The sequence below is a fragment of the Triturus cristatus genome, chromosome 9 (assembly GCF_964204655.1).
Source record: "Triturus cristatus chromosome 9, aTriCri1.1, whole genome shotgun sequence".
NCBI classification, from domain to species: Eukaryota; Metazoa; Chordata; class Amphibia; order Caudata; family Salamandridae; genus Triturus; species Triturus cristatus.
In genome coordinates, this window is record NC_140592.1 from 548,681,586 (window position 1) to 548,708,375 (window position 26,790).

At 49.3% G+C, this 26,790-nt stretch overlaps 1 protein-coding gene across 6 annotated transcripts in view; it reads right to left on the reverse strand.

Moving 5' to 3' along the window:
- SCYL1 (SCY1 like pseudokinase 1) overlaps window positions 1-26,790 on the reverse strand; it is a 1,795,032-nt gene that overhangs the window by 341,826 nt on the left and 1,426,416 nt on the right. For 2 of the 6 annotated variants that reach the window (XM_085625546.1, XM_085625544.1), the window contains exons 15-16: window positions 11,868-12,179; window positions 9,979-10,139 (exon numbers count right to left, since the gene is read on the reverse strand). The exons of 2 other annotated variants lie outside the window; for them this stretch is intronic. In XM_085625546.1, coding sequence (XP_085481672.1) covers window positions 9,979-10,139; window positions 11,868-12,179 — 473 coding nt within the window. The remainder of the gene's footprint in view (window positions 1-9,978; window positions 10,140-11,867; window positions 12,180-26,790) is intronic. 2 more of the 6 variants (XM_085625547.1, XM_085625545.1) reach the window with 1 other exon arrangement.

A 26,790-nucleotide genomic window follows, 5' to 3' on the forward strand; every position in this document is an offset into this window, starting at 1 on the left:
TCCGGAGCTGTCTCCCGAGGGCCGGCCGGGTGTCTGGGGTGCTTTCCCTGTCCAACTGTTGCTTTAAGCATACCCAGCGCTCCGCCCGCCTTTCCGGAGCTGTTCTCCCGAGGGCCGGCCGGGTGTCTGGGGTGCCTTCCCTGTCCCGCTGTGGACTCCGCTTACCCTACGTTCCTCATTTCTGTCGACATCTCCGCTGGTGCTGCTCTCACCTGAATTGAGGTGGTCCCTGGGCCGCTTTGGAGTTTGGACTTCTGAAACTTCCCTGAATTGTCCCTGTGTCCCAGGAGGACTCCGTAAGAAACTGCACCTTTCCACACTGCTTTTTGGAGCGGTCTACGACTTGCACTACAGTGAAGCAGTGTATCGTCTATTTCATCGCCCTGCTTGCATACCTGGTAACGGGGAAAAGTATATAGTGGGGAAGGGGAGGAAATGAGAGATTAATGGTATTTGCATTTATTGTCTCTTATGTTCTCAGTTTAGGAAAACATATAGAAGGCTTCCTCTTGGACTATCCTCTGCAAGCTTCCTACCCCTAACAGCAGATCTTAGGTATTCATGTATGTTTAGTTCCTTCTTACTGTTGAATATCATTCCACTATATTCTCTCTCTGTTTTCCTAATTCTGGCATTACCTTTTAGAGACACAGCATCCTTTGGCGTCCTACAAAGGCCTAACTTCAATGGTGGTGTTACATCCCGAAAGAGCAGTGGTCTATAGCTGTGGAGATATCTTCCCCTCTTACCTTGTTTTGTTTCCCTGTTTTCCCCTAGTACCTGTGCGCTCTAGGTTCTGATAGAGGCATTGGGTGCTGGTGGAAGGCAGGGGCCAGCGACGTCTACTTTCGGATCTCCGTGGCGCTCCTGCAGAATCCTATTGGTAAGATCTTTACAGCCGCGCCTGGACCATGCCCAGCGCCAGGTACCTTGGCCCCACGTCCATCCAACACAATGCAACACCACAACCACAGTCTCTGCCACCACTGAGCCAAAGAACGCCTCCACTAGTCATCTGCCATCCCCTGCGACCTCAACAACAGACCCCAGCAAACACGCTGTTGCCACACATCCCCCAGCACCACGGTAGGACCTTCCTCCTGCATCCAATGCAATTTCACCTCAGTCACCAACATCACCACCTCCAAACAACTGACACACTCCAACACCACCACCTACACCCCAAACTAACTGTCTGCCATGCTACTCAATGTCCAATCCCTCGGGAAACACTCCACCGAAATCTGAGACCTCCTAAAGAACAAGTTACTTACCTTCGGTAAGAAACATTAGTTAGTTAGATTCCTCACCTTAGAATATCCCCAGGCGTCAGGCTGGATCCGGAAAGATTTTTGTAGCAATACCCCTTGCGCGTCGCTAGGCGTCGTCTGCGGCTCCGCGTCCGTCGTTGGCGTCGTGCGCCGGAATGACGTCGTCGGAGTACTTAGACGCCGCCCTCGCGTGCTGACATCAGTTCTTGTACACAGCTTTCCGCGCCAGGGACACTGAGCCATGCAAGAGACCGACACTGGTGCCAAAAAATCTAGGGCCCTGAAAGGGAGAACCTTAACCCTAGATGTCGGTTGGCAGAACGGGGAGGCTAGGTGGGTCGGTGAGGAATCTAACTAACTAATGTGTCTTACAGATACATCGTTACCGAAGGTAAGTAACTTGTTCATCTGAAAGAAACACGTTAGTTAGATTCCTAACCTTAGAATAGATACCCCAGCAATACCAACCCCGGTGGTGGGTCTGCGAACCAAGATCACACCAGAAAGTCCTGGAGAACAGAACGGCCAAAGTGGCCATCCCTCCGGACTTGGCTGTCCAGGCAGTAATGTCTCGCAAACGTGTGCAGCGAAGCCCACGTCGCCGCCTGACAGATGTCTTGCAAGGGGACTCCCCGCCCCAGTGCAGTCGTGGCCGCTGTGGCCCGAGTAGAATGGGCCCGTAGCCCAACAGGAGGAACCTTTTTCGCCAAAGAATAGCAGGTCGTAATACACAACACGACCCACCGAGAGATGGTCCGCTTGTGTACAGCTTTACCATTCTTAGCCCCTACGTATCCAACAAAAAGTTGGTCGTCCACCCGGAACTGTCTTGTGCGGTCCAAATAAAAGAATAGCGCACGTTTTGGGTCCAGACGGTGGAGCCTCTCTTCATCTTTTGAAGGAGGCGGAAAGAAGGTGGGCAGCGTGACAGATTGCCCGATGTGAAAGGGAGTCACGACTTTAGGCAGGATAGAAGGACATGTCCGGAGGACAACTTTGTCCGGATGAACTGAAAGGAAGGGAGGCTTAGATGACAAAGCCTGGAGCTCACTCACCCGCCTAGCGGAGGTGATTGCTACCAAGAAAGCAGTTTTCAAAGTCAAAAGACGGATGGGACAGTTATGAAGGGGCTCAAAGGGAGCGCACATCAGAAAAGTGAGAACAAGGTTCAAGTACCACTGAGGCATTACGAAAGGAACAGGAGGGTACATATGAGTAATGCCCTTGAGAAAGCGTTAAACAACAGGGGACTTGAAAAGAGAAGGATGATCAGGAAGCCGTAGGAAAGCAGAGATAGCAGCAAGATAACCTTTCAAGGTGCCCAGAGCAGAGCCCTGCTGGGCCAAGGAAAGAAGAAAGAGGAGAACCTCAGAAAGAGGGGCGGAAAGGGGATCCACAGCCTTTGCTGTGCACCATGCCACAAATTTGTTCCACCGGCAGGCGTATACCGTCTTTGTGGAGGGACGCCTGGCTGCCAGAATGACATCACAGACTTCAGGAGGCAAGTCAAATGGCATCAACTGCCGCCGCTCAATCTCCACGCATGGAGGTGGAGGCTGGACAGGTTCGGGTGGAGGACCGTCCCCTGCTGCTGCGACAGAAGATCCTCCTGAAGAGGCAGTCGTATCGGGGGATCGATGGACATACTGAGTAGCTCGGGATACCAGTACCTTTGTGCCCAATCCGGAGCCACCAAGATGACTTGGGCCCGGTTGCGCCTGATCTTCTTCAGCACTCTGGGCAGAAGTGGTATAGGCGGAAAGGCATACAACAGACCGCAACTCAACTTGCGACAAAAAGCGTCTCCGAGCGAGTGCCGCCTTGGAAACTCCAACGCGCAGAACTGATGACATTGCGCGTTCTCTTCGGTGGCGAATAGATATAACCAAGGCTCTTCCCACTGCAGAAAGAGACCTTGCGCCACTTCGGAGTTCAGACGCCATTCGTGATCCATCATGCACCGGCGGCTGAGTTCGTCCGCTCTGGCGTTCAGAGCCCGCCAGATGTTGAACCACTAGGGTGATGCCCTGGTGTTCCAGCCATGTCCAGAGGCGCATGGCCTCCTGACAAAGGGTCCACGACCCCACCCCGCCCTGTTTGTTGCAATACCACATGGCGGTGGTGTTGTCTGTGAACACCTGCACGACACTTCCCCGGACAGAGGGAAGGAAGGCTTTCAGTGCAAGTCGGATCGCCCTTAGCTCCAAAAGATTGATATGGAGCCGAGTCTCCGCCGGAGACCAGAGTCCTCTGATCTCCGCCTCTCCCATATGGTCCCCCCATCCTAGGAGGGACGCATCCGTCACTACTACGTGCTCCGGTTGGGGAAGGGAGAGGGATCTGCCGCTGACCCAATCGCGATTCGTGAGCCACCACTGCAGCTGCTTCGCAGTGCCCTCCGAGATCAAGACGTGGTCGGACAGGTTGCCTCGATGCTGGGCCCACTGAAACTTCAGGTCCCACTGCAGAGCCCGCATCCGCCATCTGGCGTGAGGTACTAACAGGATGCAGGAGGCCATCAGCCCCAGAAGCCACAGCACTAACCTGACCGAAATCCAGGACAGAGGCCAGAAGATGGGAATCAGGGCTCGAATGTCCAGGACCCGCTGTTCCGGCGGATAGACCCGGAACTGCGCCGAATCGAGAACCGCCCCTATGAAAAGGAGCTTCTGGGAGGGACTCAGGTGTGACTTCGGCACATTGATGGAGAACCCCAGCGAATGCAGGAGGTCTGCCGTAGTCTGGAGGTGGGAGACGACTTGCTGGGGCGAGCCCGCCTTCAACAGCCAGTCGTCGAGATAGGGGAAGACTGGAACCCCTGATCTGCGCAGATGAGCTGCGACCACCGCCATCACTTTCGTGAACACCCGAGGGGCACTGGTGAGGCCGAAGGGGAGCACGGTGAACTGAAAGTGCTCCTGACCCACCGTGAACCCCAGGTAACGCCGGTGGGCCGGCAGGACGGGGATGTGGAAATAAGCGTCCTGCAAGTCCAACGCTACCATCCAGTCTCCAGGGTCTAGGGCAGCAAGAACCTGAGCTAAAGTTAGCATCTTGAACCGGTCCTTCCGGAGGAAGGCGTTCACGCTCCTGAGATCCAAGATCGGGCGTAGGCCCCCTTTGCCCTTCTTGGGAACCAGAAAGTAGTGGGAATAGCAACCACGACCTACTTCTGGACCAGGAACGCGCTCGACGGCCTCTTTGGCCAAGAGGGCCGAAACCTCCTCCCGGAGAAGATGCAAATGATCCCCCGACATACGGTGGTTCTGCGGTGGCATGGCTGGAGGGGTTGTCTCGAAGGGGAGGGAGTAGCCCCTTTGGACGATTTGAAGCACCCACCTGTCAGAAGTGACGGAGCGCCAGTGGAGCAGGTGATGGCGAACTCTGCCCCCCACTGGCGTTGAATGGGCCTGAAAGCTCGGACTAGGAGGGCTTTGAGGCGGATGCTGCCGGGGTGGATGTAGACTGACCGGCACGTTGTCCTCCAGAACCGCCTCGGCGGAAACCACGTCCGCGACCGCGTGCAGGTTGGTTCTGCGGCCGGTGGCTGGGCGGACGTGAGGAGGCGCCCCTTCCTTGGCCACGAAAGGGGCGAAAGGCGGAAGTTTGCGGCCGCGGGCCGAAAGACCCAAGGACTTGGCGGTGGCCCGGGAGTCCTTGAACCGGGCCAGCGCACTGTCCGCCTTCTCGCCAAAAAGGCGAGTGCCATCGAAGGGCATGTCCATGAGGGAGCTTTGGACATCCCCTGAAAACAACGTGGACCTCAGCCAGGCGTGATGCCGAAGCGCCACCGTGGTGGAAATCGCCCGACCCAGCGAGTCCGTGGTGTCTAGTCCACATCTAATGGCGTGCCGTGCTGCATCTCGCCCGTTAGCAAGTGCTTGGGTGAGTCGCTCCCGGGCCTCCTCCGGGCACAAGGGCAGCACGTCCTCCACCGTATCCCACAGCGAGTGGGAATAACGGTCCAAAAGGCAAGCGGTATTTAAAGACCACAGTCCCAAACTCAGGGACGAGAACAGTTTCTTGCCAAACTGCTCCAACCTCTTGGATTCCCTATCCGGAGGAGCGGACGGGAAGGAGGATTGGGAGGTTGAGGCCTGGATAACCAGGCTCCCGGGGTGGGGTGGTGGGAGAGGAATGTGGGGTCGCCCGGAGCAGGGCGGTGGCGCCGGGCAACGTTCCTGTCCACAGGAGGGACTGTGGAGGGCTTGGACCAAGTGCCCTAGAGAACGTCAATGAGGGCCTCATTAAACTGCAGCAGAGGCTCAGTGGAGCTTGCTGTCGGTTGAAGGACCTCGGTGAGGACGTTAGTCCTCACAGCCACAGCAGGCAACTCGAGCCCTAGGGCTTCCGCCGCCTTGCGCAGCACCACAGAAAAGGCTGCACCTTCCTCCGAGGCCACAGTCGGAGGAGAGATGAATCCAGCGTCTGGAGAGGTATCCAAACCGCTGGCGTCCCCCAATTCCTCTGCTCAATCTTGAGACAATTTGGCCTGTTCGGCCAGAGGGTCCTGAGACCCCTCCCAGTCGCCCTCATCATCCGATTCCTGGTAGACAGGAGGAATGATCGGAGCCGGACGGTGGATAAAGCGGTCACCCATCGGCGCCGGTAACGGCGTCAGACGGCGCCGTACCGGCGCCGGGTCCGGAATAGGGCTAAACTGAGGCTCGACACCGTGCGGGGACGGTGTCGGGGGCGGAACCGGTGTCGGCGCCGGCGGAGGAGGCGTCGTGAGGTCGACCAGCGCCGGCAGAGATCCAGGCCTGGATCCCTCGGGGACCTGCGGCGTCGGGGCCGGAGCCCTCAACCGCGCCGGGGCCGGAGCCGCCGGCACGCGAGGTCGCCCAGTCAACCCTACGGGCCCGAAGGCGCGCCGGCAGGCGTCGACGGCGGAGCCAGATTCCTCATGGCCGTGAGGAAGGCACTGACCTCCGCCGGAGTCGCGTCAGTCCCAGGGACCCTGGGCCGGGTGGCGCGACCGGCGAGGGGAAGAGCGATGACGCCGCTTGGACTTCTTAGAATGTTTGGAGTGACGGGACTTACCCGAAGATCCCGACGAGCGATGTCGATGGCTGCGGCTCCGCGAACGGTCCTTGGACCTCCTCCTGGACCGGGACCGAGAGCGACGCGGAGCCGAGTGTCGAATCTCGAGCAGCTTACGGGACCGCTCCCGCCTAGCCTTCGACGTCAAGGCCTGACAGTTGGGGCACGACTCCGCGTCATGGTCGGTTCCCAGGCAGTACAGGCACCGGCGATGGTGATCCGTTACCGACATCAGTCGGTGACAGGCGTCACAATGCTTGAATCCAGGCATCCTACCGGCACCAGATGTCGAGTCGAGTAACCAAAAGAGGTCAAAAAGTTAGTCAAAAAGTGACTAGGGGTAAGCTCTTCCCGGATCGGCGCTTACTGACGCGGAAAAAAGAAGAACTGACGTCAGCGCGCGAGGGCGGCGTCTAAGTACTCCGACTACGTCATTCCGGCGCACGACGCCAACGACGGACGCGGAGCCGCAGACGACGCCTAGCGACGCGCAAGGGGTATTGCTACAAAAATCTTTCCGGATCCAGCCTGACGCCTGGGGATATTCTAAGGTGAGGAATCTAACTAACGTGTTTCTTTCAGATCAGCAATACACCCAACTTTCTCTTCCTGACCAAAACATGACTTTACCCAGCTTCTAACCCGGACATTGCCGTAGCCATCCTGCTCGCCTACAAAAATCATACAACAGGACTGAACACACAAACCAGGCAGAGGATTCACGATCATCTACAAAAACATGATTGTCTGCGCCACCTCCACAGACTCAGACACCAACCTCAAGGAACACCTCCACTTCAAAATACAAATGGACAACAAGGCCACCCTTAAGGGAGCCCTCACCCTCCATTCCCCGGATCCCCAAGAGGAAATCTGCAACCACATTTCAGACTTCATACCGCCTCACTCCATCAGATCAACCTAATACATCCTACTCAAGGACCTCGATTTCTACCTCGAAGAAACCACAGACCCCAACTCCACAGCGCTCCATGACAACCTCAGCAACCTCAGACTCACCCTGCCCATCCAAGGACAAACTCACACTGCAGGCCACACACTAGACCCTATTTTCTCCTCCAACAGAATCACAACCACCCACATGACCCATCTCACATAGTCTGGCCACTACATCATACAGTTCAAGATATCAACCCAACAACCCACCCCACCAGAAAAACCCAAAGAAGCATCAAGACATTGGGACAAAATATATGAAGAAAACTGGACCAAGACCCTACAGGAACACCCACCCAACCACACTGGGAACCGTGATGTTGACACAAGCTCTTCAATAAATGGCTCATCGACTGTGCCAACCACACCACTTCCACCAGATCAAGACCTACAAAAACAACAAACAACACAGCTGGTACACAAATGACCTTAGGGATCCAAGCGCTGCTGCATACAACATGAGAGAAAATGGAGACTCGACAGAAACATTACCAAACTATCCACATACAAAGCAGCCCTCATCCTGTACCAACAACAACTAAGAGAGGTAAAGAAAAAGGCCCAAACTCTCAGACTCAAAGCCAGCTACAACAATGGCAAAGAACTTCACCATCCTAAAGGAGTTCTCCAATCCCGCAGCAGCCAACAACGACATAATCCCATTCCAAACACTCTGCAACCAACTCTCAAACTTATTTGAACAGATGATTACCGGGATCTACAACACATTCGACCCAAGGCATACCGATACAAACACCCCCGACCAGTCAGACACCACCTTCATCACCGAACAGAAGCTAGGCAACTGGAAGTCCCTCTATAAGAAACTACCTCCTTGATGAATACCATCCACTCGGGAGTCCCCTCAGACCCATGCCCCCACTTCTTATACAACCTTGGAAGAACCATCATCTCCCCCCGCTATCATCAACACCTCCATAACCACCGCCACTTTCCCATCTCACTGGAGAAATGTAGAAGCCAATGTCCTATTGAAGAAACCAACAGCGGACCCCAACACCCTTGGCAGCTACAAACCCATCTTGCTCCCGCCTTTTCCATCTAAAGTCATGAAGAAAGTGATCAATACCCAACTCACACACCACCAAGAACTCCTAGACGGCTCTCAATCAAGCTTTTGCAACACCCTCGGCACAGAAACAGCCATCATTGTGGCTACCGATTTCATCAGAATCATACTCAACAAGGGAGAAACGCCGCACTCATCCTCCTTGACCTCTAGACAGCTTTCGAAACAGTCTCCAACAAGTCACGAATCAGAAAGCTTCAGCACTTGGGTAATTGTGGACCAGCCTTCAAGTGGTTATCATCCGTCCTCATGGACAGAGCTCAATGAGTAAGACTCCCCCTCTACACCTCAGAACCCAGGAAGCTCATCAGCAGCATGGTCCCTCAAGGATCATTGCACAGCCCAACATTCTCCAACACCTACATGTAGCCCCTCGCGGACATCGCCAGACCCCACCGCATCAACATTGTATCCTTTGCTGACAACATACAGCTCACCCACCCACTTACCAACTCAAACAGCACCACCAAAGCAAACTCTGTCAACTGCATGAGCAACATCGCAGTTGGGATGAAAAACAACTGCCTCCAGCTCAACACAGACAAGACCGAAGTCCTAATCTTCAGCAACAACCACTCCCCCTGGCACGCCTCTTGGTGGCTATGCAAACTCATCCCCCCAACCCCCATGTACCATGCCAAGAACCTCGGGATCATCTTGGACACCAACCTATCCATAAGAAGGCAGATCAATGCCATCTCCTCATCAGGCTTCCACATCCTGCTAATCCTACACTAGATTTTCAAGTGGATCCCACTGAACACCAGACGAACAGTCACCCAGGCTCTTATCACAAGTAGACTTGATTATGGAAATGACTTTTACATCAAGATACCCGGCCATGCCCCACGCTGACTCCAAACCACCCAGAATGTCGCGGCCAGACTCATCCTGAACATCCTGTGACATAACCACAGCCCTCCAAACCTAAATTATCTCCACTAGTTCCCAGTCCAGGAAAGATACAAGTTCAAGCTACTCACCCACGCCTACAAAGCTCTCCACAACACCGGTCATGCTTAACTAACCACTGCCTCAATATCTACCAACCCTCCAGACACCGTCGATCTGCGTCCCTGGCTACAGCACACCACCCTCGCATCAAGAAGACCAGAAGCGGAATATGCTCCTCCACCTACCTCGCAGCCAAGACCCGGAACAACCTCCTAAAACACCTTAGAACCTCCCCCTCCCTCATGGATGGACATCTGAAGGAACCTCAAGACATGGCTCTTTCAGATGAAACAACCATGATCTCCGCCATCCCCCCTCAGGCCTGCCATCTCAGTGCCTGGGGACCATCACAGGTAATTAGCCGCGCTCTACAAATTCACATAACAGACTTGAAAAGCACAACACGTGCGGCAGAAGTCATATTATGAAGCTGGAAAGACTTCCTGCTTAATTCAACAAACTAGCTGTAAGAAAGTTATCATATACGCAAAAGTTGACATCATAGTAGGTCAGAACTCGATTCAGATAATCGCTGATACTACTTCTGCATTCATTAGGCCCAACTGCTTCTCTAACACTAGACCTCAATCTCAAAGTATTTGCAATCTGGGTTCATCTTATTTCATTCTGAAAGATCAAAGGTATTTATGGAAAAATTCCGACCTTGCATTCCTTAGTAGAGCGGTGTGATACCAACTTGGCGACACCCTGGTCTGGCCTCCTTTGGGAGCTTTTTGTCCTATTTGTGTTGAAGAAACTTCGGATCTTCTTAAAGTTAGATTGAGGTCACCACTGCCCAAAGGGTATTTTCCACAGGAAACCACCTAGTAACAAAACTAGTTAATATCAGCTTGCGCCTCGGGTGAGGTAATGCTTGGAAAATCAGACTGGTGTGCTCTCTTCCCTCTTTAAAAATAATTATTTAGATTCATCTGATCAAGAAATTTATCAGCCCTTTAACTTAAAGTACTTCGGAGTATGAAGCAGGAGAACGTGAGTTCATGAAACATCATGATCAATCAATGCTCTTAATGCTTATCCGCAATTTACAAAAAGTTGGAAAGATATGACACTAGGTGCTGGGTATTAGTAAAACTCATGTGGCTATTCCCTTAATAAAATCTGAGAGATAGAAAATTACGAAAGATGGAGTTAAAAAAATCCTGAGATTTACAAGCCTCGAAGTCACCAAAGTAAGGTAGAAAAGTCACATTGAGAAAGAAAAGTGGGAGACGGAAACAGGGAGAACGCCTCTAAGAAAGAAGGGGAGCATATAATTCAGCTAAAACCATGACTAAACTGGTATTAAATTAGTATTACATGCCTGCCAAGTTACATGCTTGTGATAAACACCAATTAGAGAAGATTTGGCAAGGTTGGAGGGACATAGGCAGCTTGACGCATCTTATATAGCATAGTCAGAATTTGAAAAACCTTCTGGTGTGAAGTGCTATATGCTACAGATAAAATGTTCCAGACCTTCTTTCAGAGATTTACAACTTATACTGTAGATGTACTTAATGAACAGTCACTCTCCCTGTACTCATTAAGAGGCATACAAATGTCTCTTGCACAGTGGCAAGAAATGAAGTCATTACATCGTTTTGGGGGTTGATGAGGGTTTCAGGTATCAGGGAAAAGCAGTTTCACATATGGTATCTCTTGGTCATGGAGAAACTGAGCATGTTATTAAAATGAGAAGTGAAAGTCTTTGTATCAGATCGCTCAGAATGTTTTGGAGCTATGGTATTTGAATCTAGGGAGCGCCAGTGCCTAAAGATCACACCCATCCAATAGCAGATGTTACTGTTTAGAAGTGGGCCCAGGGCTGGGTCTGAGTGTCTAATTAACAAAGGACATGTTTAACTTTGTAAGGCAGAAGAGCTTGGCTCTGAAATAGGTGGAAAGGGGGAAGGATGGAGGTTGGAAAGGGGTCTTGTTGTTGCGACTAAGTTTAATTGGATTTTAATGTTACTTCTTTTTTCTTTATTAAACACTATAGTACTCTTGTCGGCCAATGGATGTAGATTATGTCATATGTAATTACTGGAAAGTAACAAAAAGATGTGATCCATAGAGAAAGTGGGGATAAGGGATTTTGTATTGGCTTGATTACATTTCTTGTTGTCATGCAACTTCCAGGTTTTATTCCATCCTGATAACGTTCCAATTGGGTGTATAGTCCTTCAGTTTTTTTCATTGTTTCAAATACATTTATATGTGCTAACTTTCGTATAACTCGTTAGATCTTCTGGTTGTAGGACTTTCTTCCTATGCAATGATGCCCAATGTGGAAAAGTAGGTAATCGCCATGTTAAGAGCAGATTAATATGACATCCATGAACTTAGAATCCAATTTAAATGGCCCATGAGGACCTTAACACTCAGTACGTATTTGTCGGAAACTGCTTTCCTTCACATAGGCTCTGTTTTACAAGGAATAAAAATAGTTTATTGATAAAATTGAACATTTTAAGGAGACAGTGCTCATTAATGGTGTGTGTTTTATCTTCCCTCGAGTTACAAGCAATTTTAAGACTGCTGCCACGCACCTGAATGGCTGATGAAGATCTTAGAGACACTGCAGTAAAGAAATCTTCTTGTTTGTCTTTTCTCTCGTCACCATCCCAGTCATATTCACAAGTGAGTCTGGCCCCTTCTAAGGAAGTCGAGACCTGTGGAGTATTTGCCTTTTGAACAGGTTTGGCTATAAAGTCATCATCCCAGTTGCTGCTCCAGCTGTCATTCATTGGCAAGACAAGACTTTGCTGACTTTGCCCTTTCTCTTTACTCCAGACCGTTTCCACATCCCAACTCTCTTTGGTGGAATTTGATGTTAGCTTCTTAGAGGAGAAGTTAACGGACTGTTAAAAAAAATATATATATATAAATAAGTGAGGTGTTTTTGCTTTTAAAAATGCAAAGTAATGATTAAAAGCCTATAAAAAAACAAAAGCATACAAATTCACATATTTTAATTTGATGGACACTGGGAACTTTTTTTTTGTGAAAATATGTTTATTGGCATTTATAATGATACATTCTTATATTGACATAATTTACATCCAGAGATAGTTTTCGTTCGCATAGTTATTCTTCTGTTCGTCTAGGCAAAGGGCATGTAGACAATAGTGGTTTAGGCGTACAATGTACTTCGGAGGACATACACAGTTCTTTTAATTTCTACGTACAATTAACAGCAAAGTCTAGTGTATCCTCTGTATGAACAAAGTTCCTCTTGTATCCATCGCCTTTGTGTCTTATACCCTTAATTATTCACTCCTGGAGCCAATCATGAAATCAACTGTGATGCGCCATTTTTAGGTCGAGCCTAATCAGCGCGTAAGCGCTGCTTAGGATCTGACCTTTTGGAATCGGTCTGTACTTTTTGGAAAACTCGTGCATGTTACTGCACTGTTTCCAATGAGTACTCTTGCATGCAAGGCATCCACATTGCGGGAGCGAGCACCGACGCCATCTGTTTGCAATTATCGCGCCCGCGCTTTGGAAAGAGATGGCGCCGCTGCTCGCTCCCGCAAGGTAAACGCCGCACATGGACTGAGCCTCGCCCTTCTGAAGCAGCCTGAGGCACTTACATTAGACAAAAGCAGCAAGTTTCTGCTGTGCTGCTTGACTTTTTTATTTTTATTTGGTACTGTATTAGCGAATTTTGCTGGCTTTGCGTGTACATTTTGTTAAATTTCGTAATAGCGTTATTGTACATTTCTTTTTTATCACGTTAAAATTGATGCCATGGTCCGTCGGCGCGCGTGCATGCTCGTTGCCGGCCACGTTCCACCATGGCACCCACACTCAAGGCATGCTTCCGACGGCAAGATTACAGATTTAAAGCCGACATTTTCTCACTCTGCCGCCTCTCGCTGTTTTCATCTGTCTCCTGAGACAACTACCTGTGTAGAGCCAGAGTGAGTCTGATTTTAAAATGATTAAGCGCTCCATCAGTTGGAACACGCCAATCAAGGGGGACACATCTAAGAAAGGCCTGAATTAATATGGTTAATACAGTAATAATTGTCAAACAAATCCTTTATGGACACAACTGCAGGTTACTTCCCATGTTTAAACTCATCAGTACCTTGAGATATTATCATCTGCATAAGTTACAGAAATGCTGGATATTCGTAAGAAAAAGCACACAACTTGACTTTCATTCATTTGCCACTATGAAGCATTCTCAGTCAGATGCCTCAGCTGACATTAGTTAGTTTTTGAAAATTGTAACTTTTTCTATTTGCTATGTGTTCGTTTTTTTCTTTTTTTTTGTCTATTGTTTGTTAGTGCCAAACATGACTCCGTAGGCTCCACAAAACCCAGACACAGCATACCCCGCTCAGCCCCCCCTCCCCATAGCATTCGGTAAACATCGTGCCATTTTAAAAAAATGCTGCCAAGGTCCGTCGGCACACTAGTTACCAATATAACATCCACGTCCCACAATTGCACCCGCACTTTAGGCATGCTGTCTATACGTTTTCTTTTTTATTTTATTTACTGTATGTTAGTGCCAAACATGACCCCGTAGGTTAATGAAATCCTGGCACACCATACCCCCGCTCAGCCCCCCCATCACCCATACCAGCAGTAGGCCTAACGCAGCCGCTGCATTTCTTCATGCCCCTAAGTAGTAAATGTTGTTCACCTCAAGTCACTTCAGCTGAATGAATATACACAACCCCCATCTTACAGCTTCACTTGTTGTTTTATGTGTATATTTTATTGTGAAGTGTTAGCGTTTGGTAAACATTGTGTATTTCTGGGCAAATCACTTAAACTCTCTCTTTGTGGCACGTTAACATCTGTATCATCACCAAGGCTAAACTTGTACTGCTATTTTATCTGGCTCGATATATTTAGCCATGGGCGTTTTTTTGTTTTTTTTAAAGAAATACACCGCGCTTTATATTTTATTACGGTTGCATTTATACTCAAGTTTTTTAAAAAAACACACCGGATTTTTAGCATCTGTTTGTTTTTAGTGGTCTCGTGTGCATGTTCTCTTTATTTTATAACACTGTTAATTGTACATTTTGTGTCTTTACACTATAAAACACTGTGCTTATATTATCATGGCTGCCCGCAATGCTACTTATGTTGGTCCCTACCCAGCCCTAGTCCTCTATCACATGAGCAAACAAAACAATCCTGTTTTCACAATAGACAGATTGTCTCGATTCAGGTTGGTCCTAAAAGCAAGAAGACTTGGACACACTTATTTCATATATGTGTTGGTTGCTCAGGACAATTTGTCTATTGTGCAAACTGGGTTTTCTCAGTTACTGTAAGAGCGCTAGTGGCCGCTCTCTCCCTTGGAGTACCACAATCTTTGATAACGTTCAGTTACTGTGGGAATACTTAAAAGGTTTGAGTAAGAGCCCCGCCACACTTTATTTTAAATAAACCTGTTTTCACGCTGCAACACCATTATACAGTATGCCCCCTTTTATACAGCCACCCTCTCAATATCATATCATAATAATGCTGCAAGGTCAATAGGCACACATGCGCGCTCGTCACCATTACACCTGCCACGTCCCGCCTTGGCACCATTACTCTAGGCATGCTGCCATGCGGACCCTTTATCTCCATCGCACCTTGGCTCATTTCATATCACTTTTCAAAAAAATTTACAATTATTCGAAAATGTTGGGAGTGTGTGGGCATGCCAATAGGTAATAACCTGCTGCAAGGCTAAACACTTATAATATCCCAAAGGCGAGACCTATTGGCTATGCCAATGCTTGTTAATCATTGTTGTTCATCGTATTATGCATGCCTTTACTTAATACACAAGTAAACTTAAACAACTAAAACAGTGTCAGCCTGTGCATGCAGGTGTCTCTATCATTACCTCCATCAACAATGGAAGATAGTCTCTCGTTAGGGGGGGCGGGGGACCATGCAGATAACAATGTTACATATATCTCAGGGTCTCGTCGGTCATTTATGAGGTTAAGAAGAGTAGGGGGAAGGGGAAAAAGGGTGCAAGGGAGACCCAGTTCCCAGTTGTATAAGACTTCCCTCCACGCCTCTGCAATCGGGCGCCTGCGCAGGCCCTTCAGCTCTTCTCTATGTAAGGCTTTGCCCTCTGCCGCTGCCCAACTATTCACCTCCTGATTCCAAACCCCAAACTGTGGTCCCAGTGTTGATTTCCATGTTATCACAATGCGCCTCCTGGCCAGGGCCAAGGACAAATCAATAAAACGATGTCCCACCTTGCGTCTGGATGGTCTGGGGTATAGCCTGAGGAGACACCCCGGCTGAGCGTGCTAGTGTACTTTCCTGTGTGTTATTAATTTTAGTCATTACTACGTCCTAGAATCCCTGTATAGTTGTACAGCTCCATGTCATGTGGAGGAAGTCCGTGTCTAAGTGTTTACATCTTGGGCACTCTCTGAGTTCCCCACCAAATGCAGCCTGTAAGTGGTGTGGTGTCATATATGTCACATGGACATAGTTAAACTGAAGGTATTTCAGGCGGGTATTGCGAGATATCTTTTTAGGCGATTCCAGAACACAACGCCAGTCTGCGTCAGTGAGTGTTTGGTTAAGAGCTCTCTCCCATTTCCCCTGAAGGCTAAGCATTGGGGACAGGGATATTTCTAGAAGGGAGGCATAGAACCATTTAATTTGATGTCCAGCTGTACCCAGTGTTATCAAGGAGTGGAGAACCCCATGTGTAGTTGGTTCCTCTCTTCCCACACCCCACAACCATTCAAACATCCTCACCAGTGTTTCATACATAAGGAATTGGCCAGTAGGGAGTCCGTAACTCTCCACCAGGTCCGCAAAGGGGAGCAAGTAGTGTTCCTGAAAAAAATCCCCGGTCGTGTCAATACCTGCCCCATTCTAGGCCAGCAGCTGTTCCGACCCTAGGATCATCTGCGGTTCTCCATATGGTAGCCCCATCAATGGCAACACCGGTGTGTACCTCCGACCCACATGCAGTCCAGCCATGCACCTTCTCCAACACTGCAAAGCCGTAGCCTGCAAAACTGAGGTGTAGGTGAATTTGGTGGCCGGGTTTATTAGCTTAGCGAGCAGTTTTCGCGGGTGTTGTCCAGGCTCCACCACATACGTTCCCTCCTGATTCACCCCCTCCAACCACTGCACCTCCCAGTAAAGTTGAGCAGCCAGCTGGTAAAATTCGAAGTCTGGAACCCCCAATCCACCCTCCCTCATAGGACACTGCAAGGTTTGCAACGCAACCCTACGCCTACCATCAGTCCAAATAAGATCTCGCACCAGTGCATCCAGGGGTCTAAACCAACCTGCAGGCATCATCACTTGTAAATTTACGAAAACATATTGTAACCTAGGCAGCATAACCATCTTGGTCAGCGAGATCCTAGCCATCGAAGGTAGTCGCAGTGAGCCCCAGAAGGCCACACTAGAGTGCAAGGAACGGACCGCCCTTCCCAGGTTACCTTCTCTCATATCTTCCAAAGAATGGAAAATCTGAATGCCAAGGTATTTAAAGGAAGACGAGGATGAATGATATACTTCTGGAAGGTCCCTAGGCCTAGGGAGAGGTCCGGCCACTGGGAACAGGTGTGTCTTATGGCGATTAACCAGCAGCCCAGATCGCTGGCCAAAGCTCTCAAGAAATCTAAAAGCGGTGACCGTTCCCGCACCAGCATCGCTGTTGCAAAGTCATCCTGTGCCCTGGGCACCCCCCAACTTTTTGCTGACTGGAACTGGTGGTAACTGACTCTGACTGACCCTGGGCTCTGCCTAACCAGGCCCAGGGCCAGTGCCAAGATGAAAGGAACACATTAGAATACAGTTAAAACACCCAACATACACTAGGGTACACCTGTAATTGGCATGACCTACCCCATAAGCCCCTAGTATATAATAGGGCAGGGGATTGAAAATACCTAGAAGTCCCCAGTATCCTGGGGAATGGCAGTTTAGAGGCCAGCAGATTTTCTGCACCAGCATGTGTGCAGTGCTGAGGCCTGAGGTCAGTTTAAAAGCAGCACTGGTTGCCAGGACTGCTTTTAAACCAACCTTACATTGTGCCCAAACTCGACTGTGGGGGTAGGGGCACTTAAAAATGAAAAACCTACAATGTTTTTGCATATTAGGGTCCCCCAGGGTCACCCCTCGGTATCCCAGGGGTGGGGGATCAGTTATCTATAAGGTACGCCCTTATAAAATGAGTTTTTATATGCCTGTGTAAAGTGAAATTTTACATTTCACTCCCCACATTGTATTAAAGAGCTGCTCAAATTCGACTTTAATGCTAGAAGAACTGGGTAAGGAGGATCTGCAATATTTCTGCAGATTCAGAACCCCTAAAGTCTTCCTTAGTTGCACAGGGGGTGGGGGTCATGTAGAGATTAGGTAAATACTTATAAAATAACTTTTTATAAGCCCTGGTGCTAGAAAACTGGCCCAAGTCATTTTCCCCATTGCAAACCCCATGGACAAAGGTTAACATGGTAGGAAGTTATTGATTAATAAATATTGATAGGAGAGGACTAGCCGGACCATTCAAAGACTTCCCAGAATGGTAGTAGTAAATCCAACAATATTATATTTCTCCTAAAGTGTACATACAAGAAGTTATAAGCCTTTGTAAGTCCAAATTCAGCCTTCCAGTGGTCTGCCCTGATTGCTCAGAGTTAAGTGGATTAGCCAGGTTGCTTTGAAGAGGTGATAAAGAACCACTCTGCTGGGAGGGCAGTGTGCTGGTCTATAGGAATGCCAGGCCAGGAGGTGGAGTCGTAAACTATGCTCTTCAAAGCCAGAGGGGAGACCTGGGTTTCAGTTTCACTCTGAAACTCTTGACCCAGAGTCAGGGCTAGGCTTAAGGAAGGTATGTGCAGATGGTAGGGGGAGAGTCCATGGAAATAAGCCATCCCAGGGGGTGTGTTTAGCCAGCTCTTACCTCCTTGCTGGAAAATCAGCCATTATGGATTTGGAAGAATGATGCACTCTGGGACAAAATAATGCCACACTCTACAGGATGTGGTCATAACTATGAGGAGTTGCCCTGCTCTCATTGGTCAGAAGTGACCTGGTGCTTGACCCAGAGAATTTTGAATAAGTATCTGAGAGGGGCAGAGCCCTCCAGATCTGCTGCTTGAAACTGAATGAAGCAAGAAGTAAACTGCTGAAAAGATTTTACTGTGAAAGGAACTCTAAGGCCTGACCTCTGAAGACTGCACCAAGTGAAACTGCAGCCCTGTGGATTTCCTTGCTGCCAAAGGACTCAAGAGTGGAACTCCCTGCAAGCTACAGGTTAACAGAGCTCACCTGGACAGCCCCACAAAAAGTCACACTTTCAAGGACCCTCTTGGAGATTCCAGAACCTTGGACTGTGTGTTGGATACTTTGGGACCCGCAAGCAGAACTTCAGGAAGGATTTCTAACTGGACCCTCCTGCTGGAGAAGGCGGCACAACACAGTGGTGAGATATTCTCCAGAACAGTTTCTAAAGGTGTGTCCCTGTCAGACAAAACGAAATGACTAAAAGGGGCACTGTTGGTTTCTAAGCCCTGGAAAGTGACTAATCTTTAAAAATTAATATCTCTAGTTCCCTACAGTGGATTCTTTTCGTTTTGGTGTCATTTAAAAGATACAAATATTACCTATTTTTAAAAATTGGTGTTGGATTTTTATTTTGTGTTGTGTCTTAATTATTTACTGAAATGGTGTTTTTAAATTCTTTACATACCTGTCTTTGAAGTTAAGCCTGTCTGCTCGCAGCCATGTTACCAAGGGTTGAGCATAGGAATAATCTTCTAAGACCTATGCTGGGTCCTACCATGTGTTAGTGGCCTTATTGCCAGTGGCAGACCTACATTTGCCCCTACCAATAACCCACTTTCCAACAATCGCCCAAATAGATCAACAGATTGTCAACATATAGGGAGATTATGTATGTTCTTCCATTCAGCGGTATCCCAAGTACCTCTCATCCTCTACGAAAGAGTTCCGCCAGCGGTTCAACTGCTAGCGCAAACAATAGGGGGGACAGCGTGCACCCATGTCGAGACCCACGAGAGACCGTGTATTCTGCAGAAATGGTGCCGCCTGTTCTGACCCTTGCTTTTGGGGAAGAATAGAATAGGTGGACCCATTTTTGCCAGCCCAGTCCCATTTTCTTAATAACCCCTATGAGATAGTCCCAGCTGACTGTATCGAATGCTTTCTCCTGATCCACAGAAAGAAGAGCTGCTCGCGGTAAGTCTGGGCCTCTGAATTGTATAGCACCGAAAATAAACAACACAAATTATACAATGTGTTTCGAGAGGGAACAAATCCATTTTAGTCCGGGTGGATCAAACTTGTCATGTGGAGCATCAGTCTAAGCGCTAGTATTTTACGAAGTACTTTGAAGTCAGTATTGAGCATGGACAAAGGTCTATAATCCCTCACCCCTGCCTCTGGGCTTTCGGTCTTGGGAAGCAGTATCACCATCGCAGAGCGCGTAGAGGGCGGCAGCTGCCCCAGTTCAAGGGCTTCATTGTACAAAGCAACCAAGCGGGGGCCAGTATAGACCTATATTTCACATAAAAGTCTGCAGGCAGGCCATCGGGCCCTGGCGTTTTACCCCCGGCCAGCAGAGCCATAGCTCTTCTGACTTCCCGGAGAGTAACCGGTCCTCCAAGTTCATCCATAGTCCCCTCTTTAACCACCGTCAGGGCCAGAAGGTCCAAGAAGGCATCAATCTCTTCTTGTGAGGCGCCCGGCGGGGCCATATATAATTGGTCATAGTATGTCTGGAAGACTCCATTTATCGTATCTGGGTCATAGTCGGCCCTATCCTCCGCCATCCTAATTCAGGCCTATTTATCCATGGCAGTAACCGCCCAGCTTTCCCCTGCTCATTCTGTATTCTATCCATGTAGGCTCTACAGTCATGTGAGAGGAGCCTCTCCAAAGCCTGATCATATTGCTTTCGTTTTGCCAGCAGTTGCTCGCAAGCTGGTAACCCCGGCCCCTGCATATTATCCAGAATCTGCAGTTCTCCCTCAATCATGGTGAGCTCTCTATGAAGTTCTCTCTGTATTCCAATGGTTTGCCCCATACAATATCCCCTCACTACCACTTTAAAAGTCTCCCATTCCACTAATGTTGTGGAGGCAGTGTCCATATTTTCATTGAAGTATGTGTCCACAGTAGCGTGTTAGGACTCGGCAAAGGGCACATCCTCTAAAGCCACAGGGTTAAGTCGCCATGTGGGGATCAGAGGTGTGCACCTCCAGGGCAATAGGTCAGTACTAGGGCTTTGAATATGTGCAGCCCAGATATTCGGTAGACTGGGTGAGGGAGCCAAAGGTCTGCGGACATCAAAATGCATCTATTCTCGTGTGGAGAAGGTGCAAGTGTGAGTAGTAGGAATATTCCCTAATCCCGCTATGCTGTACATGCCATATGTCATGAAGACCCCAGTGTGCCATCCAATCTCGCAGCCCCCGCTGCTGTCTTATGTGCTTGTGCTCCTATCAGAGGTGGGTGAGACCGGTCGAGTTGGACATCTAGCAACAACAGATTGTTATCTCCTGTCCTAGAAGGCGCCCCACCACTAGCACATACCGCCCCTCTACATCTATTAGGGTGCGGGTTGTCTCAAAGGGCACTCCCAGTTGAACCAACACCCCTCGGGCGAACACAGAGAAGCCAGTAGCGAAGATTTGACCCCACCATCGCCGTTTCAGCTTTTCAACCTACCTCTTGATCAGGTGGGTCTCCTGCAATAGCCCAATCTGCTCTCTCCATCTTTTCAAATAGTTATATATCTTATAACGTTTGGACATGGAACCCATGCACCTGATGTTCCATATGAGCAGTTTCACCCCTTGTTGCGCCATTGCATACCTTTACATTTCATAGTCTGCCTCTCCCAGCTGCCCCAACCCCCCCAAAAGACAGCAGAAATCATCAATATGACATCTTCGCATGCACTGAAATCAGGACTGTAACGATCCCAATCTTAATACAACTCACCCGGCGCCAGGGCATACTGCCAACCACCATCTGCCAAAACTTTCCCTTTATCAAAACTACAAAGTAATGAAGGTCCAAACCATACACAGTGAAGACCTTCAGGGGGGTCGTGGTTATGCTACTTTAACAAATGTATCACAACCTGTAATAGGCCAATTCTCTGTGCGCACTACTACACAATCCACAGCACCGTCCCAGTCTCATATCAACTCAGAACGGCTGTTCTCTATTATATAATGTTGTCCGCTGTGTGTGGGGTCACCACTGGAAGCTCCAGACTGCCTTTGCCAGAGGACTCTGATTCAGAGTCACCAGTCCCCTTCGTAGATCTGGAACCCTGTTCCGACAGGGATGCCCCTATGCGAGCGACTCAACCACTGCCTGGTTTTTCCGTACGGTAGGACTCAATCTAATCCCACGCCATTAGGGGAGTTTTGCAAAAGTGAGTCCTGCCATCTAGAACAATGCGGAGTTTGGCTGGAAACATGAGGGAGTACTGGACCCCCTCCTCCCCGAGTGCCTGCTTGACTTCGGAGTACGAGGCCCACTTCCGCTGGACCTCCAGCGTATAGTCTGGAAACATGGAGACCCTGGCGTTGTTGACCATGAAAAGGCCATTTTTTCAGGCTTTTTGTAGGATAATGTCCCTATCTCTGTAGTGGGGTGTCTTAGCCACTACTGGTCTTGGGGGGGGGGCGGCCCGGCGCCACCGGACGAGCGGGCACGCGATGCGCTCTCTCTAGTGTAAAGAATTGTGTCAGCGCCCTGGGGCCACCACATCCTTGAGCCACGGCCCAAAATTCTTACATTGTTGCGGCGGCTGCGACCTTCTCTGTCCTCCTCCCATCGTTCCAAAATGTGAACCTTGTCCGTAAGTTTCGTTACTCGTTGGGAGAGGGCCTTAAGTTCGGGCGTTAGTTCTCCGAGTCCGGTTTTCACTTCATTTACCCTCTAGCTGAGTTTTTGATGCTCTGCCCGGAGGAGGCCCAATCCCACTGAGACCGTGCTTATGTCTTGATGGAGAGTGGCCTTTGTATCTGAAATGGCTTCCAGTATTTTGGCCTGTTATTACTGGATGGGATCAGGTCGTGTTTGCGGTTCAGGGCTACACCTCTGCCGGTCGGGGTGCCCTTCCTCGTGCTCAGGGGCAGTGCCAGTATGTTTCCCCCGAATTTCCCATCATTACAGGTTCTGGTATTGGGGTTTGGTCTCAGCGCCAAACCTAAGCCTTCAATCTGGCTCCACTGGGCCCAAATCACTTAGCCACCTGCCAGTACACAATATTCTGCCAGCACACCAAGGGCATCCAGTGCCAAGAGACTGCGATGGACTACTCACCCGGGCTCCAGGCCGCCAGACGTGCTTCTCCAAGCTTCTAAACCAAGTTCCCACAGGTTCGGCTTAGCTACCACACTTGAGGTCTTCAATGGGGTCCCCGGGCCAGTCCTCTGTCCAATTAGAGGGGCGCCCACCTCTGCAACCAGTGTAGTCCAGTATGGCCCGCCATGCACGTCTCGTTGCTGTACAGCTGCGTGTCATCTGCCCGCAGCGGGCTGCAGTCACCCAGGATTGCAGCACCGTGTCTCGGAGCTCCCACTGGCCGTCAAGTTCAGTGCACCAAGGGTACCCCCAGCAGGGTTTCAAGTGGGCTTTCACTCAGCCCGCCGTGTGGTAATAGCCTCCGCTCCGTTTCTGGGGGCTCTGTTGCGTGCCGCAGCTGGGCTCTACTGTAATAGGGCTGCACAGCGTGATGCGTCGCCGCAGGCCTCCGGGGTCCATCAGTGCATCCCCCCGCAGCAGGGCCCAGGGGGTCAGATCTCGGCGGACCCGCCTCCCCAGGGCCGAGACTCTCAGCCAGGCCGCTTCCACTTTTAGACAGCTCATCGGAGTCCAAGCACAGGGGTCCAGGCTCCGCCTCCTGCCCAAGCTGCGTGTTGCCCATTGAACCGTGCCGTTTCTAAGTGCACCGGCCAACTTCTTACCTCAAATGCAGCGTGGATGCAGGTATCAGGTGCAGCCAGCCTGTCTCTGGCAGCCTGGGCCTCACAGTCACGCCGTGTCCGCCACCACTTAGCTACGGTGGACCCCACCCCAGTCCAGCACTCGAGACTAGGGCTTAAGTGTACACTTCAGTCTTCGCTGTTTTTCACCAGCCCGGCAGGCTGCACGCCCGATCTTCCTATCGGGGCAGCGCTTCAGGTCCCAGCATCCAGACCACCACTCACAGCTCAGTGATTCAGATGGTGTTGCTCGTTCGTGGAGGAGAAAAGCAGGGCCGATGCGAAGCACTGCGCTCACGCGTCTGCCATCTTCGGCAGCTTGCCACGCCCCCGCCACTGGGAACTTGGTTATGATAGAAAATGTCATACTATGAATCTACAGGTCGTAGCAGGCCTTGGAGTTAACTGGTCTAAATCACAACATATTCAGATTGTTGGGCGTCAGCCTGGCTTTCCTGCCCAGGCCTGCTGGGTGAGTCCAGGGAACACTTTAAGCATCTGGGAATTCACACAGCCACAGCTACAAAGCAATGCTGGAAATGTAACCTTGCCCCACATCTGACCCAAACCAGGAAGGATTTGACTGCTTGGGATAAGCTGCACCTATTAAGCGTGGGAGAGTGGCCAGGTTGAAGATGGTGGCTCTCCAGTGAGTCCTTTTCATGCTTCAGAATTACCTATACACATTGTCTGCGAACCAATTCACAGACATTCATTTCCAACTAGTGAGGTTTCTTTGAGCTGGTGCTCAGTTACGGGCCTCAGTTGTTAAATGCATATAGGCCAATTTGATGGTGGTCTTTGGGTGTTGGATATCTGTCTTTACTATTGAGCCTAACAACTGGTGGCCATTAATCATTGGATCTTTGTAGACCTTCAGAATCCGGTGCAGAGGTTGGAGATAGATCCCCTCCAGGGACAGAACCTTGAGTCAGTGTTAATGTCTCCTCTGTCTCCAGAGGGATGTCTGTACCAACTAGGACTCCCCCTTTTTGTTGGCACAATGGTTTGAATCATATTTGGTGGTTCGAGACAGTCACCCCCCACCTTCCAAGCAGGACACCTGCCCCGCTTACATTTCAGGCCTGGCAGGATCCGGGTGTGGGATTAGATTGTAATCTCATCTGGGGTTATATGGGGAGGAAGCCACATTGAAACATTTGTATAAATAACCGGTTAATTTGCCTTGAAAAAAACCATCTCAATCCTGCAGCAACACCACGCATTCTTAAAACACATCCACTTATTGAAGGTGGTCACAGAATGTATTGCACTAGAAACCAAGACTGTGATAGAACTACTTGACAAAAAGTGTATAGCCAGCAAATAAAGATCTCTAGTGGTGAACTTCCCAGACCTCCCTGACACATTTGAGGGCTAAATGGCAGGAGGATGTATGTCCCTTTGAGGATGATGAGTTGAATATGATATTCTGAATAGGTGAGTAGTATTCTTCCATTGCTGATATAATAATATAATATAAATGAATATGATGGCTGAGTTGGCCATGACATGCCAGGCTCTCTCAGCCAAACCGAGGCTAATACAGTTCAAATATTTTCAAAGAACATACAACAACCCTATTAAACTCTGGCACATGGAGAGAAGGGACCATTACTGTCCTTGTTTCTGCATGTACAGAGTCTAAATCTTTAGAATTGTATGGGCTTGCCCAATGATCATTTACTGTTAGTAGTAGTTATATAAAGTATTGAGTGTCACAACAGGGTTTGCTTTGGAACCTAACCCAAAGCATGCTATTTTGGGCATTGAAAGGGAGGGTAAAGACACCTCTGGCACCCAGTGCATAATGGCAATTGCAATAGGGTTGTTGGTGGCAAAGTAAGATATTGGCTGGCATTGGATTGGTGCTGAGTCCCCTACAATCAGAACAGCTCTGGGATTTGGACGTTGTGCTGCACAATATGTTGCTGAATTAGAAATGGCATGTGGGTGGGGTGCAGATGAATTTGTGTGAGATGAACTTCTGCAGTGATTTATGTGAATCTTCTACTGTGGCAGTGTTTATTGCTTTTATCTGAAATGAAACAAAGTGAATCATTAAACGAGCTATTGGCGTTGTCAACGTGAATGTCTTTTAGCCATATTTGGTCCAGGAGTGATGTTACTGTGACAGTGTTGTATCTTAAATAAGAACAAATGTTAAAAAAAACATGCCTGGCTGCCTGTAGAAGGGAATGAATGAGAGCCCAAGATAAGTGAGCAAAGCAACTACACAGGGAAAGCTGTTGGGGTAATGAGAGAAAAGGCAATGGGAAAAGCAGAGGGTTGGCAGGAGAAACCAGACAGATGCAGAAAAAGAAAGGGCAGGTGGTACCACCCCACTGAGTGCTAAAAGTAAAATGTTATAAAAATATTCTTAAGGACAAATAGATCCCTGCCTTCAGCAATGGAAGAATACTACTCACCTATTCAGAATACTAAAACCAAAATGTTCCTGTATGGAACAAACAGAAGAACAGGGAGGAAAGAAACCCAAACAAATGCAGAAATCTGGAAGAGAAAAGGAAGCCATCCAATCATAACTAAGGAGCGGACCCAAAGGCCGCTTAACCTCTTCTGTGCGTCAGACGGCAAGGAGCCATCCGACGCTACAGTGGGCATGTGCATCGAATGGTTCCTGGCTGTCCTAGCACCCACCCATGGGGAATGCTCTGGCCCTCACCCCGTGGGACACCCTTTCTGTCACTCCCACCCGGGATTGCAGCGGAAGTGCTTCTGCCCCCTCCATGTAATCTAATGACGTCAGTGAGCACCGCACGCTGACATCATTAGATGTTGTTCGAGGCGCTGTAAGCCATTTGCTTCCAGCGCATCGAGGGAGTCAGGTGAGTTTCTCCTTGGGGAGGGGAAGGGGTTTGTATTTAAGAGGCATCGGGGGGGGGGGGAGAAAGGGCTTTCCTCTCCTCCAATGTCTCTTGGGACCAGTCCTGCGATCGTGCAGCATCAATGCCAACTAGGCACAAGGGCTGTTCTATTTTGACAATTTCAGGCATGTGGGGGAACTGCCCCTTGGGGAAGGGTCGCTCCCCTTTGGGGAGCAATTATATTGGCCATTTATGCCCTACCCATGGACGCAGATCGGTGTTTTTTTAAACATTTTTATTACTACACACTAGGCCAGCAGGGATTTTTTTTTTTTTTTATGTTGGGGGGAGGGCGGCCCCTTGGGCAAGGGTCACTCCCCATAATGGGGGTGAATATTTTGGCCATTTCTGCCCCCTTGGGGCAAGATCGGCCTTATGTTTTTCCATCTGCTCCCAAGGGGGGCAGAAGCCACTAGACACCAGGTTTTTGGGACAAGGGTTGCTCCCCTTTTTGGAGTGAATGTTTTGGCTATATTTTTAGGCCCATCTCCCCCAAAGATTGGCTGGTGGATTGTGTGTTGACTGGTGCATTATTTACATATGTGATTGTAATGTTGTTTTCCACCTTTTTATTTGAGTGCAAAGCTTTTGTTTCTTGTTTGCAGTTT